The sequence below is a fragment of the Cydia fagiglandana genome, chromosome 24 (genome assembly GCF_963556715.1).
Source record: "Cydia fagiglandana chromosome 24, ilCydFagi1.1, whole genome shotgun sequence".
NCBI classification, from domain to species: domain Eukaryota; kingdom Metazoa; phylum Arthropoda; class Insecta; order Lepidoptera; family Tortricidae; genus Cydia; species Cydia fagiglandana.
In genome coordinates, this window is record NC_085955.1 from 1,788,884 (window position 1) to 1,807,030 (window position 18,147).

Genomic DNA, 18,147 nt, shown 5'->3' on the forward strand with positions numbered 1-18,147 from the left:
TGTGTCGATAGATGGCAGTAAATTTACAATGACTAAAAATTTACTATGACAGGACCCCTCTATACTATCTATTCTTTTTGGTAGTAGGTATAGTAGGAATAATTTAAGTCAATTAAAAGCCTTAAAAGGTACTTCATAAAAAAGTCTATCAATTCAAAAAGTTCCTGACGTTTTCGTGTTCCGTCCCCATTCCTGACAGAAGGCCAAAATTCCTGACATGTCAGGATAATTCCTGTCATCTGGTAACCCTACTCGCGACTCCACGGCGCGATTCGGGAAATGAATTAGATATGCACTAGATAAGATATAATTATGTAGTAAAGGTATGTGACGTTCCACGGCGAAAGGTACCTTTACCCCGACTGAATATTGGAGCGGCGTTAATAATAAGCGTAAGCGCCAGCTGCCATAAGGTACCTTTTGCCGTGGAACGTCACATATCTTTACTATTTCATACCTAGTGAATGTCTAACGGAGCGATATCTTAAAGTTCTAATCGAATTTCCATACCCGTGTAATCGATTTAAGTGTGAAAAGATAACAGAGGCTGTCGCATGTATGTACAGTATTCCTACAGACGTAGTGCAATAGAGTATTATGCATTACATCTGTAGGAAATACAATTTTATAATTTTGCATTATTTTTAGGGTTCATACAATTTTATAATTTTGCATTATTTTTAGGGTTCCGTACCTCAAAAGGAAAAAACGGAACCCTTATAGTATCACTCGTGCGTCTGTCTGTCTGTCCGTCTGTTACAGCCCATTTTCTCCAAAAGTATTGGACCAATTGAGTTGAAATTTGGTACACATATGTTTTGTGACTCAAAGACGGACATCTTACGTAAAAAAATGAATTTTAAACATGGAGGTCACTTTTGGGGGGTAAAAGAGAAAATCTAAAAATAATGTTTATTAAACTGTATCGTGTTACATACCAAATGAAAGAGCTCATTTTGAGAATCTCAAATATATATATTTTTTTAATTTTAAAATAAATAGTTTAGAAGTTATTTAACAAAATAACGAAGAAAATTATCATTCCCCGTCCCCCCTTTATCTCTGAAACTATTAGGTCTAAAATTTTGAAAAAAATACACAAAATAGTTCTTTACCTATAGATGACAGGGAAACCTATTAGAAATATGCAGTCAAGCGTGAGTTGGACGAATTACTTAGGTTTTGATCCGACCCCTACGGGTTTTTTAAAGGCAATTAAGTAACTCTCGTTTCACATTTAACATACTTGTTACATTGTTAAAAATTGGGTAATGTACGGAACCCTTGGAAGAAAAACATCGTGAAAACAAGATCGTGTTCTTGGTGAAGGAAAACATCGTGAGTGCTAAAACTAGTGCCTACGTCAAATCATGGGATTAGTTGTCAAGCGGAGACCCCAGGCTCCCATGAGCCGTGGCAAAAATGCCGGGATAACGCGAGGAAAAAGGAAGGGACCCTTGGAACACGAGTCCGACACTTGGCCGGTTTTTCAGGAAAGCGGCTGAAGCTGTGAGCCGTCTGGCGGCCAACCTCACCGGCGCGGGAGTGGTGGTGGGCGGGGGCTGGCGCGGCGCGCTCACCGCGCTGCTCGAGGCTAACGGCGCGCTGCCGGCGCCGCTGCGGCCGCCGAGCACGCCGCTTGATTACCTGGCGGGTGCCGGGGGGTTCAGGGAGGCTTACAGCCAGGCCGGATGCACTCCGTCAAGGTGATATCATCTTTATTTGTATCTCCGTTTTAAAACTCTCGGGTCTTGCGAGCCCGGTCATTTGTAAGGCGTGCCTGGGGATATGGATCCGACACGTAGAGGCCGTTTGGAGAGATTTGATGTCATGTAGAACGCCTGCTGGAACCCATTCACGGGTACATCAATATCCGCGAACCGGTTTCAGTAGGCAATGGAAGCTATTGTAAAGAATATGGACAGAGTACTGGTCTATGGTTTAAGTTTGGATGGAAAAAAGACTGGGCTATTGCAAAGAAGTCCGGACACCTGCCATATCATCTTTAATATTATTATTAAAGCCTTTCTTATACGAACAGTTAAAATTTCATTTAACAATTATATATATGTGTATGTATATTTTCTATATGCATGTTCGTAAGGTCTTTTTCACCTAGGCCTCTTCCGAATCGCCTTTTTCTAATATACAGGGTGGCCAAATAACAGGTATACACACACAGGTTAGGTATAGGTACACTTTATTTTTGAAATTTTATTCTATAAAACATAAAAAATATTAAGTATTCCTTGTTAAATATAATATGTAGGGTCAGCAATTACACATGGAAAATAATGTCAGACAAATGTTCACCTCTAGCAGCATGGCATCTGCCACCCTGCGAACCCTTTTCATCGCGTTTTTCATCACTTTTTCACACATTTCTGGCGTTATTTCAGCGACAGTGTTTCGAATATTTTGTTTTAATTGCTGAAGGTTCGTTGGCCTATTAGCATAGACACGTCCCTTTAGATAGCCCCACAGAAAAAAGTCAGGAGCTGTTAAATCAGGCGATCTTGGGGGCCAGTCAATGTCACCGTTTCACGAAATTAATCGACCGGGAAACGTTATTTTTAATGTTTCTATTGTGGCTCGTGGCGTGTGACACGTGTCCCCGTCTTGTAAACGCTCCATAACAAATTTGCCGTATCTACACAAAGTGATTTTCATGCAACAACTGTCATATTTGCCGCCAAAACAAAATGGCGGCAAAAAAAGTTGTATACCTCCAAGTTGGCCACCCTGTATTTAAGTTTTTGTCCAACATTTTCTTCCATTCCTGTCTATCTATTGCCATTTCCTAGTGTTTCTATTAGGTCCTTTTCCCATCTTGTTTTTGCTTTGGTAACATCATCTATTTCCTCATAATTTAACACGGCTTGCAAGTTGAAACAGACTGAAGTCGGGTGCTGTAATAGTTTTTCGCTCTCATATTTACTGTATTTCGTCTCTCTCTTCCTAGCTATTTATGATATTTATCCCACATAGTGGTGGGGCCAGCTTTCCTGCTTAACTTGCAGTTACTCATGTCCTTATAGCACTACATCCTTTCATCTTGTTCTGGGTCTGCCCCTAGATCTTCGACCTGGGATGGAAACTTGTAGTGCCAAATTTGCTGCGTAGTCAAAAAATTTGGCACTACAAGCCCTTCTTTTTACGTGATTTACAGTATTCCGTGTTTCTCTAAAAAAATACTTAATTCTGTCCCAGCCTGTCTTCCTATCTGGCCAAGGGGCCATCTGGGGGGTCCCTAAGGGGTCCTGGAAACCTAAATAATGTATGGAAATAGTCATGTGACTTCATAGCATCGGTCATCCTGATACATTTCCTCTAATCGTGGTAACTCTTATAGTGGTGAACGGCTATGTATGTATCATGGACGTCAGCTGCCGCTCCGTTGGTGGGTTGAGGCATGAATGGCAGCCACCGAAACATCGCCGTTATTTTTTACATGACTATTTTATTAATTCACGATAGCATCTAAACCCTCATCTGACAAAGTATCAAACGGGAGGCGATGACTAACAATGCTCCTGGCCCGCGGTCTATAATGGCCGTCCCTGCCCTATTATTTTCGTTCTCCCGAGATACTGCACTGTTTTATGCAAATTTTCTATGTAGTAACATTTATTTAATTTTTCAGACATATAGTAATGTGCACCACGTCAATCCTCGAGCAGAATAAATGTGAATGGCTGAGCGAAGCCGCTGCGGTATACGGAGTGGAGCCTGCGGTTCAGTGCTTGAGGAAAGATGACCAAGCGGCCTGTATGCAGGCGGTTAAGAATGGGAGCTGTGATGTCACGGTCGCTAGTGGAGACTGGCTGGTTAGAGCAGAGAGGTTAGTCCTAGTGACATCTTTAATAAACTGTCGTATTCAGCTTAGCACACTTCATGATAAGAGAAAGATGACCGAGCGGCCTGTATGCAAGCGGTTAAGAATGGGAGCTGTGACGTCACGGTCGCTAGTGGGGACTGGCTGGTTAGAGCAGAGAGGTTAGTCCTAGTGACATCTTTAATTAACTATCGTGTTCAGCTTAGCACACTACATGATAAGAGAAAGATGACCGTGCGGCCTGTATGCAAGCGGTTAAGAATGGGAGCTGTGACGTCACGGTCGCTAGTGGGGACTGGCTGGTTAGAGCAGAGAGGTTAGTCCTAGTGACATCTTTAATAAACTGTCGTATTCAGCTTAGCACACTTCATGATAAGAGAAAGATGACCGAGCGGCCTGTATGCAAGCGGTTAAGAATGGGAGCTGTGACGTCACGGTCGCTAGTGGGGACTGGCTCGTTAAAGGAGAGAGGTGAGTCTTAGTGACATCTTTAATTAACTATCGTATTCAGCTTAGCACACTTCATGATAAGAGAAAGATGACCGAGCGGCCTGTATGCAAGCGGTTAAGAAGAATGAAAGCTGTGATGTCACGGTCGCTAGTGGGGACTGGCTTGTTAGAGCTGAGAGGTGAGTCCTGGTATAGAATAAATAATAGTACTAGGTACAGAAGACTCACTTTCTAACAAAACGCGTCTGTTACGATCAGGACAAATATGGCCGCTAGGTGGCGACAGCGCCACGTGCGGCTTATGGCTATCCACCAAAATTGGTGTGGAACGGATGTACTTTTAGCTACCTGTAGCAAAGCGACGAAATCACGGAGTGAGCCACGCCTGGTCCTAGTGACATCATTAATATCGCATTCAACTTGTTGTGACATTCAGCTTCTTGATAGAAGAAAATAAACTGACTAAGACTAGATAAGGGCCACACCACATTAGCGTCTTTTGAGCGTCAGCGTCTAATCAGCGCTATGAGAAATGACGTCGCTGCGCAGTTGCGCCAACGTTGCGTCGAGCAGCAGTCATAGAGTTGACTAGACGCCGACGCTTGAAGGTAGTTGTAATAAATAGATTTTTTTAAATTATCTCTAGTTGTCTCTACGTTATGTCATTTTTCTTAGTCACAGAAGATAATCGACTGTGTTCAAAATTATATTACTTTATGTTTTATTACAGAGACATGTCCCTCATACCGATCCTTCACGAAACGACGCCTATCATCAACCAAAGCACCACAGTCGTAGCCTACGTCCGCGAGGACGCGAAACTATTCAAGATGGCCGACTTGAAGGGAACGCGCGCTGCTTTCCCGCGCTTCGACGGTCTGGCTTGGCATTCCGTTCTACGCTACCTTGCGAATATAGAAAAAAATACTTGTAAAGATATCTTGAATGGATTTTTTAAAAGTATTTGTGCGCCGGGTGTAGATGAATATGTAAAAGATAGTAAGATGTGGATAGAGGGGTGCGTTGTGGAGGAGGGGAAGGTGGTAGAGGGAGAGTGGGGGGCGCTGAGGTCGCTAGTGGAGGGGAAGAGTGACGTCGCGTTTTTAAGCATGGCTACCTATAACCAATATGTTGGTAAGTTATGTTAATTATGATTTTATTGGATAGTTTCTTATAGGAACTTGTAAACAGGGCCTTTTTATTTTTTGTTCCATATTATTATCTCAATTTAAAATGTACTATGAAATGATATTATAAAGGGATTAAAATAAGTTCTAAAACGAATTCGCCTATAATGATCTATAGGTGTACCTACTTGGTAAATTATTATGTACTTACCTACATTTTGAATGAAAGAATACAAATCCAATTAATGTGTCTATTTTACCATAATATATTTCAATGTCGTGAAGACATGTGTACCTAATTCATACACTGCCCCCAAAATAAAAATTATCAAGTCGAGGTTTTTTAGGTATTCTTTAACGTAACCTAATTTTCACTTTTTCAGCCAAACAAATTCCTGAACCTTGGGTCAAAGACGTCAAAATCAAACCCATTTGCGCCGAGGACAACGAGAAATACTGCTTCATATCCTGGTCCAATATCGGCCATGTTTTCGCCAAAAATACCACAGCGATGCGCCGCCAAGAAATCATAAACGTTATGACGAAATTGGACCAATTATTTGGCAAACATAACCCGAATCAAGCGTCAGCAGTCATGTTTTCTCTCTACGGGCCTTACAATCATCAGAATAATATTCTATTCCATGATAATACTAAGGCATTGTCAACAAGCGATGTTTTACGAACGCATCCGTTCGATAAAGTGCCGCTGAATTTTGAACGCAGCTTAAAGGATATTGACAGCTGTCATGTGTCAGATTTGACAGGTGCCGCGGGTAGTGTTGTGCCGAAGTTAATGTTGATTGTGTCGATGGTCTGCGTGTTGTTTTTGTAAGAACTGAATGTACAGCATGGCAAAAAAGAGTAGAAAGTGTCGTCCCGTTTCCTTATATATATTGGTTTGAAAAGGATGGCACTACAGTGTTGCCACATTTTAATTTCTACTCTTTTTTGCCAAGCTGTATGTGAAATTGTGTTAGATTTATAAGATATAGCCGGTCAAACAAGTTTGTCAGTAGAAAAAGGCGCGCAATTAAAATTTTCTATGGGACGATAACTCTTTGCGCCTACATTTTTTTAAATTTGCCGCTTGTTTCTACTGACGGAAATGGCTTGACATATAGAAATGTTTACCGATAAAGTAGCGGATTTGGAATATACAAATATATGATGAATCATATGTAGTGAAAATAATAAAAACAGTTAAATACACTTGAAGGCTACACTTTTACTTTATTATAATCTGTATCTTTAGGTATTTAAATAAAAGTAAACAAATAATTTGTACATTTTCGGGTAGTTATAACATTTATTGGTTAACCGACCAATTACAAAACCGCCTTGTGCAGTCACTAAACGACCCGACTTTAACCTACATTATTTGATCATGTAATGTTTTCATCTACCCTCAACTGGTAATAAGGAGCCATTTGAGGGTAGATTTTGTTTACGTTTATTTAAGTAGGTATCTAAAGATACAGAGTTATATTATTTCCAGCATAGTTAAATTGCCATATTGCAATAAAATTTTAGTCAGATCTAGATATTGGCAACAAAGTAATAGAGTCAGTCCATAAAAAGTCTGCAGCGGATTTGATAGCCCACGTAGTGCACGTGTTATTTTAAACGTCAAACTTCTATGAAATTATGACGTATAAATGACACTTGCACTGAGTGGGCTATCAAATCCGCTGCAAACTTTTCTTGGTCCGACTCTACATACATTTTAGGGAACGTATTGAATAATGTAAAGAAAATAAAATAATTGTGATATTAATTATGTTTTTTTTTTTATTCCTTGGTAATGCGAAAACTTTTGCGACACCCAGGCGGTTCGCTAGATTAAAATAATAAAAAAAAACCTATGGTATTTAGTATAATCAACATACGTTATTTACTTAGTTAGTTAGTACAGTCGCCATCATATATATCGGAGCGGCCAAGGTGCTCACAAATATCTCAGCACGCCTCTATTGTGAAGGCGTTATAGTGCGTGTTCAGATATTGTGAACACCTTGGCCGCTCCGATATATCTGATGGCGACTGTACACGTGAAGTTAATTAAATACATTTTTGTAAGACAACGTTTCCAATGGCAAGGGTAATAAAAAAGTATTTTATTTTATTGTCTTGTTACATTTTTGTAAAGTAATAAATCAAACCAATTAGTATAGGTAAAACGAAAAAACTGGCATTTTTCCTATTCTATATTTAGCAGGGTTTTTCAATTGGCTACTTTTCTACTAGTCAAATCAGCTTCTTTTTTAGAACTGTCAAAATTATTTGCTAATATGGAATTTATATGAAAACGTGTGTAGTGACGTCACAGTGAACTCACCTACTTTTTTTATACAATTCCATCCGATTAATTAAGCAGAAATTGTGTTTAAAAATAACTGTTATCTATGCTTTTCTTATTATAATCTGGTGCTTTATTTCGTGCACGTTGTTAAATAATTTATTTTAAGTAGAGGAAAGTACCCAATTGCAACAAATTATTTTTGTTGAAATATACAACAAAGCGTTTTAATGTCTTTGTCTGACAGAACGTTGTTATTGAAATTTTGGCGCCTTTTATCAACGATGTGCCACAATATGTTAACAGATGGCGTTAGTATTTTCTACATCGCGCTTACGGAGTTTCGAATGTCAGTTATGAGCAACCAACTCCCATTGGACTTCAATCCCCAGGCATAATACCCTCTTGGAGATAGTATTAATAGCTCTCTATCTGCCTTTCCACAAAAATGTTATTAATAATTATCACAATCAGCGGCGTAGCTAGGGGGGGGGGAGGGCAGCGGGGGCGGTCCGCCCCGAGTGTCACCCATTTAGGGGTGACACCCGACCGTGAACATCAGTAGTGCCATCTATAAAATTCGTAAAATCATGTAAAATTAATGCGATGGAGTAAATCCTGAGCTATTTAACATAAATTACAATTACTCTTTTTAAATATATTTTACAATTTTGATTGATATTTGGGGTGACACCCACAATTTCCGCACCGGGTGCCACCCATGCTAGCTACGCCACTGGGAGAAAGTAATCACCAACCATTTCTTTCTTGTGCCAGTCTTTTAATCTCATACGACTCATTATTTTTTATTCGGCTGAGATAAGTAATTCTAGGTCTCCCTTCCTCTCTTCTCTTTTCAATCCTGCCTTCCAGGGTGTTTAGGAAAAAGTTGTCATGGCGTATGGTTGTTATTAATAATACAGAACTCTAAAAAACATAAAATGTGCACAAAACGCGTGTATAAGCAATATAAAAGCTATCAGCCGCATTTAACTCTACAAACACAAAATGTACGTCCAACTTATCAGCTTACTATGCCTTTTTACCGACGTTCTTGCCTCAGCTAAGTCTTTTACCGCCCAGCATGTGTCAAAACCGACGTTCTGTCATGGAACTGTTTCAAATTTAGAAGGTCAGCATTTTGATTGGAGGGAATGTGGCGGGGTAAGTCCGGTCAAGGACCAAGGTCATTCCTGTTCTTCTTGCTGGGCTTTTAGTGCCATTGGTAAGTCCGTTTTTAATAAAGCATCATAAATAATACTTTGGACGCTTACGACTCTTTTTCCCCAGATACAATACAATGCAATACAAATGGGATCCTCTCTCATCGCATAATATTAATTGATTGTCATAATGTAATGTTACGCATAAATCTCTTCGCATATTTTTTCTCCAGCTGAAACAGAAAGTATTTTCTAAAATATTTTGCATAGGTTGTGTAGAATAGGGTAGGTTAGGTTAGGTTTGTGTTATAATTTTTCAGAAATGTTAATATTTCCAGCACAATACGAGTAACAATTATGCGAAGTGAGTTTTATGCGTAACATTATTATCATGCCGCGATCAGAAAGGGATTAGAAATAACAGATTTCCATACACTTACGTCAAAATCAATATGGATTGACAGCTATCTCAATCCCTTTCTAATCGCGATTCAGTAATACATTAGGACAATCAACTATTATGCGACCCAATATGGACCCAATAAAAATATACAAACCCTTTTTTGCGGACCCTGGCAAAGGCCGGGATAACGCTAGGTAGAAGAAAAAAAATACAAAATTGCTCACTAATACGAAAAAGAACATGGGGGCCGATTTTTTAATTTCGGCCGCTCGATTTCGTGTATTTCGTTCAATAATATCTCCAGTAGGTACCCGGTATTTAAATTCTACTAATATAATTGAAAACGAGTGGTTAATACCACTCGATACCCAATCTCTATCGCTCGTATTTCAAAAAAGGATTTCGCTGTTTTCCACCGATTTCCGAGTGAAGAAATCCAACGCTCGATATTCAAAAATCGGCCCCACAACCGGCGGTCTTATCGCTAAAGAGCGATCTCTTCCAGACAATCTAAAGCTTAACACACAACAATTTTCAGCTAACATCGAGAGTCAGTTTTGGATGAAGGGTTATCCTTTCATCCTTTCAGAGCAGTACCTATTAGATTGCAACACCATGGGCGCTGATTGCAATCACACGGTCAGCGTTGTCCACACATTTGCGTAAGTAATATTGCCACAGAATAAATAATAGTACTAGGTACAGAAGACTCACTCTCTAACAAAACGCGTCTGTTACGATCAGAACAGATATGGCTGCTATAGGCGGCGACAGCGCCACGCGCGGCTTATTGCGGCCACCAAAATTGGTGTGTTTGTCACCTGTTGCAAAGCGACGAAATCGCGGAGTGAGCCACGCCTGCGTAAGTATTGCTGTTCTCGGACTTATAGGTCAGTCAAATTAGATTTTTCCCAGGAATTAATTACCAACAAGCTAGAAATTATCTTAATAACTTCATTTGGTTCTAAATTAGTGTAATCCGAGTTTGCTCCATTCCAAGAGTTGTAAAATTTTTTTTGTTAAATTTTTTGCTTGTTTTTCAAAATCGGTACGTCCGACAGAAAATTTGCTCTACCTAATCGCTATAAAAAATGACATCTCAGGTAACGTATAAATAACTGCCGACTTTCCTTGGTTTAATTATACATAATATGCGTACGTCATGGCAGTGACGGATTTGCAGTTTTGCCGCCCTAGGCCCCAGGCCCTGTAGCCGCCCCTTTCTCAGCACCCAAACAGCAGCAGTATTGACCAACATTTTGACTTATTTCTTGTTATCATCAGATAATTTTTTGCCACAATTTGCCGCCCCTAACACCTTGCTGCCCGAGGCCCGGGCCTACTGAGCCTTAGGGCAAATCCGCACCTCGTCATGGATAGTCAAATAAAATGTTAAACCCCTTTAAAATTTATTCTTGTTCAGTCAGCAGCAGAAGTTGCTAAGCGGGCCAGGAGTTCAAAATGATCTTGGCGACTTTATTGTTAAGAGAATAAGAGCATGTCAAGGTAATTTTGAATACCTCACCCGCCTAGCAACTTTTGCTGCTGACTGTTCATATAATGAAATACAAGTATGTAAAAATATAATAAAAACTTTTCATTAATTAAATAATGTTTCCGGGCGCCCCAGATACCGCTGGAGTGACGAAGCCCAAAAAGACCTGTCCGCCCTCGGAATACCCAACTGGCGTGAGGTGGCGCAGAATAGGGCAGAATGGCGCTCTCTTGTGTCAGAGGCCAAGATCCTCTTTGGGTCACTGAGCCAGTGATGTATGTATAGCGCCCTCCAGACTATGCGCGTGAATCGCGGGCGAAGCCGCGAACGCGAGTGTGGAGTCTAGTTCGCTGATATGCGAAATCGACTCCAGACTCGCGTTCGCGGCTTCGCGCCGCGATTCGCGCACGAGTGTGGAGCGGGCTTATGATGTAAATAATGTTTCAGTGATATAATAGCGAATCTCGGAGGCGTGCCATTCGAATCACAATACCGGCCGTACAGTGAAAAAAAATTGCAATGCCCACAGCATAAGCCTCGTTTGGTGAACGTGGTTGGGCTGGAGCGAGTCAGGCCAGGAGACGAGGATGCAATGGCTAAAGCTTTGAGGAAACATGGCCCGCTTTCTGCTGGTAAGGCTTTGTATTGTGTACAGGGTCTGCACGGCGGATCCGAAATGTTCGGGAAGATCCGCGGCGGATCCGGATCCAGATCCGGATAATTTCATACATTTCGGATCCGGATTGCAAACCCTAATTGTGTATGTGATGTGAGCGCTGGTGGCCTAGCGGCAATAAGAGCGTGCGACTTTCAATCCGGAGGACGCGCGTTCAAACCCCGGCTCGTACCAATGAGTTTTTCGGAACTTATGTAGGAAATGTCATTTTTGATATTTACCAGTCGCTTTTCGGTGAAGGAAAACATCGTGAAGAAACCGGACTAATCCCAATAAGGCCTAGTTTACCCTCTAGCACAGAATAAGTAATAGTATTATCATACAGAACGGACACGCACCGCCCCGCCCCGACTCGGATTACCTCGCCCCGCGACTGAGTTCTGACGGACTCCTGACATACTCTCAGTTCGGCTAGCAACGCCGCGGCGCGATGACGCAACGTTCAAAATGCCGATGTATTTTGCGATGTATGGTTGTTTTTCAAATTCACGAAATAAAGAACATTTATTTTTATTATACATATATTAAAAAGTAGCGTTTTGTAATTATTTATATTTAGTCCACGCTAATTGTCTATCGACAATTCGACATGACATTTTTGGTAATTTATTGCCGCACCATACTTTACGTAATATTTTACGGCCTTTACGGGTTACGTGTGAGTTCGCATATACGTTCAAATAATATTGGCTGTGACCTGTGAATAGAACAGTTTATTATAGCAAGGATCTAGGAGAAAATACCATCTTGTCAATTATGTTTGTTTCTTTAATTTTAGGAATAAAAATGTTTGATATTTACGTTACGAGTACAACGATAACGCTCCGTGAACTCAAAAACATGTAAATAGTAGCCCTAAGCGACTTACTCACACAATGACGCGTGTACAGACGTGCCGTTCACACATATACACGCAAACGAGTTTTGATGTATGGCGTGTCCGCCCTGTGCCTCTAGGTTGGAAGGTCAGATCAGATGGCGTAAAAACTAGTGCCTACGCCTCGGGGATTAGTTGTCAAGCGGACCCCAGGCTCCCATGAGCCGTGGCAAAATGCCGGGATAACGAAAGGAAAATGATGATATATTGTGTATGATGGTCAAAAATCATGAGTTGGAGTACCCCAAAGAGTTCTGTCAACTCTGAGGATTTTTTCTTGTTACTTACAGGTATTAACGACAAAATGATGCTAAATCCTCGCCACGCTTTAGACATAGACGAGCCCACGGAGGATCAGTGCCCGCCGGAGGATCGGAACCACGCCGTACTCATAGTTGGATACAGCGTCGCTTATAGTAAGTTTAGACATAGACGATCCCACGGAGGATCAGTGCCTGCCGGAGGATCGGAACCACGCGGTACTCATAGTTGGCTACAGCGTCGCTTATAGTAAGTTTAGACATAGATGAGCCCACGGAGGATCAGTGCCCACCGGAGGATCGGAACCACGCCGTACTCATAGTTGGCTACAGCGTCGCTTATAGTAAGTTTAGACATAGATGAACCCACGGAGGATCAGTGCCCGCCGGAGGATCGGAACCACGCCGTACTCATAGTTGGATACAGCGTCGCTTATAGCAAGTTTAGACATAGATGAGCCCACGGAGGATCAGTGTCCGCCGGAGGATCGGAACCACGCCGTACTCATAGTTGGCTACAGCGTCGCTTATAGTAAGTTTAGACATAGACCATCCCACGGAGGATCAGTGCCCGTCGGAGGATCGGAACCACGCCGTACTCATAGTTGGCTACAGCGTCGCTTATAGTAAGTTTAGACATAGATGAGCCCACGGAGGATCAGTGCCCGCCGGAGGATCGGAACCACGCCGTACTCATAGTTGGCTACAGCGTCGCTTATAGTAAGTTTAGACATAGACGATCCCACGGAGGATCAGTGCCCGCCGGAGGATCGGAACCACGCCGTACTCATAGTTGGATACAGCGCCGCTTATAGTAAGTTTAGACATAGACGATCCCACGGAGGATCAGTGCCCGCCGGAGGATCGGAACCACGCCGTACTCATAGTTGGATACAGCGTCGCTTATAGTAAGTTTAGACATAGACGAACTCACGGAGGATCAGTGCCCGCCGGAGGATCGGAACCACGCCGTACTCATAGTTGGGTACAGCGTCGCTTATAGTAAGTTTTTAGGGTTCCGTACCCAAAGGGTAATGAAAAAGCGATCCGAGAGTTCCGTACTTTTAATACTTCATTTGTACAAATGTCAACTGTCTAGCTATCACAGTTCATGAGATACAGCCTGGTGACAGACAGACGCACGAGTGATCCTATAAGGGTTCCGTTTTATCCTTTTGAGGTACGGAACCCTAAAAAATAATATAAATCTATGAAACAGGCTCTGATGGACGAACGGTGCCATATTGGATCATCAAGAACTCTTGGGGGACGGACTGGCCGCAGGGGGACCAGGGGTACTACTACCTCCGCCGCGGGACCAACGCATGCGGCATCGCCATGGACGTGTCTTACGCTAAAGTTGCAATAGATATCTCTTAAGCCCTATTCAGACGATGCGAGAACTCGCATGCGAGATGCATTGCCGTTTTTGATCGGTCGGTTGAATTTGATGTAACCAACAGTCCGCAATGTAACTAAAATTGCATGCGAGTTCGCGCGCCGTCTAAATCAGCCCTTAGGCTAATGCAGTGGAATATAATTTTTTCTATTAGTTTAGGCTTTTAAATGAAAACCTTAAATTGTGCAAATAATTCTAGGTTTTATTTATATAAGATATTAAAATCGACACCAGCGTTGAGTACTTACGCATTGCACAGAGCTATTACCAGTGGCTCTGAGCTGTACTTAATTTCTTCCTCTATACTCTGTATAGTCTGTATCTTTAGGTATTTAAATAAAAGTAAAATGGCTCCTTAAGCCAGTTGAGGGTAGATGCCAACATTAGGTACATGATCAAATTATGTAGGTTAAAGTCGTTCAGTGACTGATTCAGACGGTTTTGTATTTGATTGGTTAACCAATAAATGTTATAACTACCCGAATATTTACAAATTGTTAGTTTATATTTATTTAAATGCCGAAAGATACAGACATATAAGTAGTTATATTTATTATAACTTTGATTTTACATCCTCATTAAAAAACTTAACAATTTGCGGCACAATGAACTCTGGATTAGTCAAATGCACGCTATGCCCGCCTGGCACGCTGACGAACACATAACGCTCATTGGTCAATTTCGCTAACATGTTGACATGACAGTCGTAGAAGGTGATTGGCGTTTTATCCTCTGTAGGCACGAGGCAAAGCGTGGGAGTGGGGGTGGATAGGATAGAGTATAATATGTCTTCTGCGATGGGCGGTACGTAGATCTTCTTTGCTTTCACGTCCCATGTGAACCTGGAATGTGAATTAAGGTTTTGTGAAAAAAAACTATTTTAGATGCAAGCTTGGCCCGGGCCTAGGGCGGCAAGACATTAGGGGCGGCAGTCTATACGATGGGTGTTGAGAAAGAGGCCGCTAGTAGTTACAACAAGGCATGCGTACCAACTATAGCCCAAGCCCTCTCGTGCATGAGAGGAGGTCTGTGCTCAGCAGTGGGACGTATATGTATGTATAGGCTGAAATGATGATGAATGATGATGCGTACCAACGGACTCACCACCAGGGACGCCGAAGATCGGGCAAAGTGGACACGAAGGAGTCGGAAGGCGGACCCCGGGTCCTCGCGCCCCGCGCGGGGTCACAGCCGGGATTGACGCCAGGATGATGATGGAGTAGTTACAACAAGGCCTGGGGGGGCCTATTAGGGCTGTCAACACTGCAAATCTCACCTGAACTCTCCGTCGACTGATTTAAGGCATCGAGACGCCAAGATAGTGGCGTCTGCCTCACTCACGTCTCGAGCCCTAGCAAGGGATTCCACTGCCTTCTTATATGTGTAGGTTAAGGGTGCTGGAGGCCTGTTAAGTAAAGGATGTATTAAGAAGCTTGATGTTAATTGAGAAATACTAAGAGTAACGGAAGCCTGATGTCTGCTAGCTGTTTTAAGGATGATAATGGCCGACTTCCGCCACGGCGACTGGTGTCAACTCCGTTGCTGTCGCTGGTGTACTCGCAAGTGGCTGATGTAACCGATCTTGTTAGTAAAAGTTCGCAGATGCTGCGAACCCATGATCAGCCGTCATAGAAAATAACTTGTTGGACGCGTCGGCCCGGTCTAGCGTGAGCCATCCTTTACTTAGGTGTCTAAAAGGAATCGGTTCAAGGGGTACATATGTGTTATTCAAAAAATCATAAAATAAGGGTATCGTCTTGGGTTGTCCCATTGGTTTTTCGTCAAGTTCTTAAATTAGTCCTATTCTGCTTTCGTTACCCGTTTTACATTCATCATAATCGTTGGTGGCTTTCAATGTAGAAAGCGTGGTTCTTCGGATAGGTACTACATACTGGAAATACCGACGGTATTAGTAGCTGGCGATGCTGATGTCGAACCAGTCCGTGGGCAGTCCGACCAGCCCGTGCAGCTGGATGCTGATCGCGCCAGCCAGCGGCACCAGCCTTCGTAATCGACCGGGGTATACTTTGTTGAGGACAATAGAGAGTAGGAGAGGGAAAAGGATTGGTCATCTTATACGACATGACGCTTTTATAAATAACATTATAGAAGGAAAGATTGCAGGCAAGAGAGGAAGAGGAAGGCCGAGGATAAGCTAAATAACACAAATAAAAGAAAAGGTAGCTGTAATGTCGTATAAGGAATTCAAGGAGGCGGCCCTGGATAGTCAAATGGAGAAAGCTACACCGACAAGAGTCTAACTCTTAAATTTACGACGACACTTTGTTAATAGGTACGGACTGGAAATAGCGATGGTAGTAGTTGGCGATGCTGATGTTGAACCAGTCCTTCGGCAGCTCGACCAGCTCGTGTAGCTGGATGCTGATCGCGCCAGCCAGCGACACCAGCCTTCGTATACAGCCAGGGTACACTTTGTTACTAGGTACGTACTGGAAATAGCGACGGTAGTAGCTGGCGATGCTGATGTCGAACCAGTCCTTCGGCAGTTCGACCAGCCCGTGTAGCTGGATGCTGATCGCACCAGCCAGTGACACCAGCCTTCGTATTCGACCGGGGTACACTGCGTTGTAATACGCGCCTGCAATGTTAGAAAGTAGTAAAGGTACACGTAATGATATTATAACTACTCCTGTTCGTTTTTTTAGCATTAGAAAGAACTCCACAGAAGCAAGCGTGCAGTTTTTATCAGGCTCGTTATTTGTTAGTAATTATTGAATTATATAATGTAGCATGGTCAATACATATAATTTACTTCTGCGAAGTTCTTTCTAATGCTAAAAAAACGGACTATAGAATACACACACAGACGCGGCGGGGACTTTATTTTATAAGGTGTAAGTGATTGAGTTGAAAAATACCGTGAAAGCCAATAAATAAATAAATATTATAGGAAATTTTTACACAAATTGCCCTAAGCCCCACGGTAAGCTCAAGAAGGCTTGTGTTGTGGGTACTCAGACAACGATATATATAATATATAAATACTTACATATGTATACATATAGAAAACAACCACGAGTCGGGAACAAATATCTGTATCATCATACAAATAAATGCCCTTACCAGGATTCGAACCCGGGACCATCGGCTTCATAGGCAGGGTCACTACCCTTTAGGCCAGACTAGTCGTCAAATAAACCAAGAAGTTCAGAATATTTTTTGTTTTAAATACTCACAAATGAGATACCCCATGGAGTGAGCGACACAAGAGACCGTGTCCCACTGTAGTTGGTCAACTATTTGACGTATAGCTTCCACCAAATGTAGGGGGGATATCGGTGGACCTGGCATCGTGTCCGAGTGTCCGTGGCCTGAGAAGAAAACGAAATAATTTGTGGGCTCTGTGAGCAAAAAAAACTAGCTTAACACTAAATGGGTCAAACAGAAAAATGTGTTACGTCTTTCCTGTAAACATACACAAGAGTTAAGGGCTATAAAGGTTAATTTTCTTATTTAACCCTTATCCACGTGTAAAGGTCCTTCTTTTATTTGGAGAACTATGATAAAATAAAAAAGAAAAAAAAAAAACGGGTAGGCAAACAAGTGACACGTATTTTGTAATTGAAAGCTAATTTTATTTCATTTTAATTATTTATTTCAATAATTTTCAAAAATTATTTTTTGTATGACTTAATATTTACCTCGGTGCCGCCTACAGCTGTTTTCAATACTTCTGCACACCAACAGTAAGAGTTAAAGCACAGTTCGAAAAAGTCACTAACTACACTTGCGATGGATCTTTTGTCACAACTTCAAAAAGGTATGGAGGAAATGAAGAACCTATTTTCTTCTCGCATGGCTTCCTTTGAGAACTCCGTGGCATCAGAGAGCACTCTGAAGCCAGAAATCCAAGATGACTATCAAACATTCAAACAGCTTATATGGAAGATGGTGGAGAGCCTCCAAAAGCAAATGGACCTTGTGTTGAAGACTCTGGAAGATCTGGAGACCCGGTCACGCTCAAACATCTTGCTGCTACATGGGGTTCCCGAAGAAGAGAGTGAGTTAGCATCTACAACAGTCCGGGATATCTGCCAGGGCAGGCTGCAACTGAGTAGTGTCTCGGAGTCCTCGTTTATCAGTTGCCATCGCCTTGGTAGACAAAAGGTGCCCTCTAAACCCAGGCCCATTCTTATAAAGTT

At 42.0% G+C, this 18,147-nt stretch overlaps 3 protein-coding genes across 3 annotated transcripts; 2 read left to right on the forward strand and 1 right to left on the reverse strand.

Annotated features, from left to right (window-relative positions):
- The first annotated feature begins 1,145 nt into the window (after window positions 1-1,145).
- LOC134676581 (transferrin-like) lies at window positions 1,146-6,624 on the forward strand. The gene is made up of 5 exons (XM_063534972.1): window positions 1,146-1,150; window positions 1,494-1,706; window positions 3,644-3,841; window positions 5,016-5,419; window positions 5,796-6,624. Exons 1-5 carry the CDS (start codon window positions 1,146-1,148, stop codon window positions 6,245-6,247), a joined length of 1,272 nt encoding a protein of 423 aa, XP_063391042.1. The 3' UTR covers window positions 6,248-6,624.
- A 2,183-nt stretch (window positions 6,625-8,807) lies between these two features.
- On the forward strand, window positions 8,808-14,177 carry LOC134676286 (putative cysteine proteinase CG12163). Its single transcript, XM_063534658.1, has 5 exons — window positions 8,808-8,936; window positions 9,816-9,939; window positions 11,220-11,404; window positions 12,616-12,741; window positions 13,805-14,177. Exons 2-5 carry the CDS (start codon window positions 9,839-9,841, stop codon window positions 13,963-13,965), a joined length of 573 nt encoding a protein of 190 aa, XP_063390728.1. The 5' UTR covers window positions 8,808-8,936; window positions 9,816-9,838; the 3' UTR covers window positions 13,966-14,177.
- On the reverse strand, window positions 14,166-18,147 carry LOC134676281 (serine hydrolase-like protein). The gene is made up of 5 exons (XM_063534653.1): window positions 17,647-18,147; window positions 17,182-17,316; window positions 16,436-16,583; window positions 15,261-15,389; window positions 14,166-14,826 (listed from the first exon to the last, which is right to left on the reverse strand). The coding sequence occupies exons 2-5, from the start codon at window positions 17,294-17,296 to the stop codon at window positions 14,538-14,540; spliced, it is 681 nt and encodes a 226-aa protein (XP_063390723.1). The 5' UTR covers window positions 17,297-17,316; window positions 17,647-18,147; the 3' UTR covers window positions 14,166-14,537.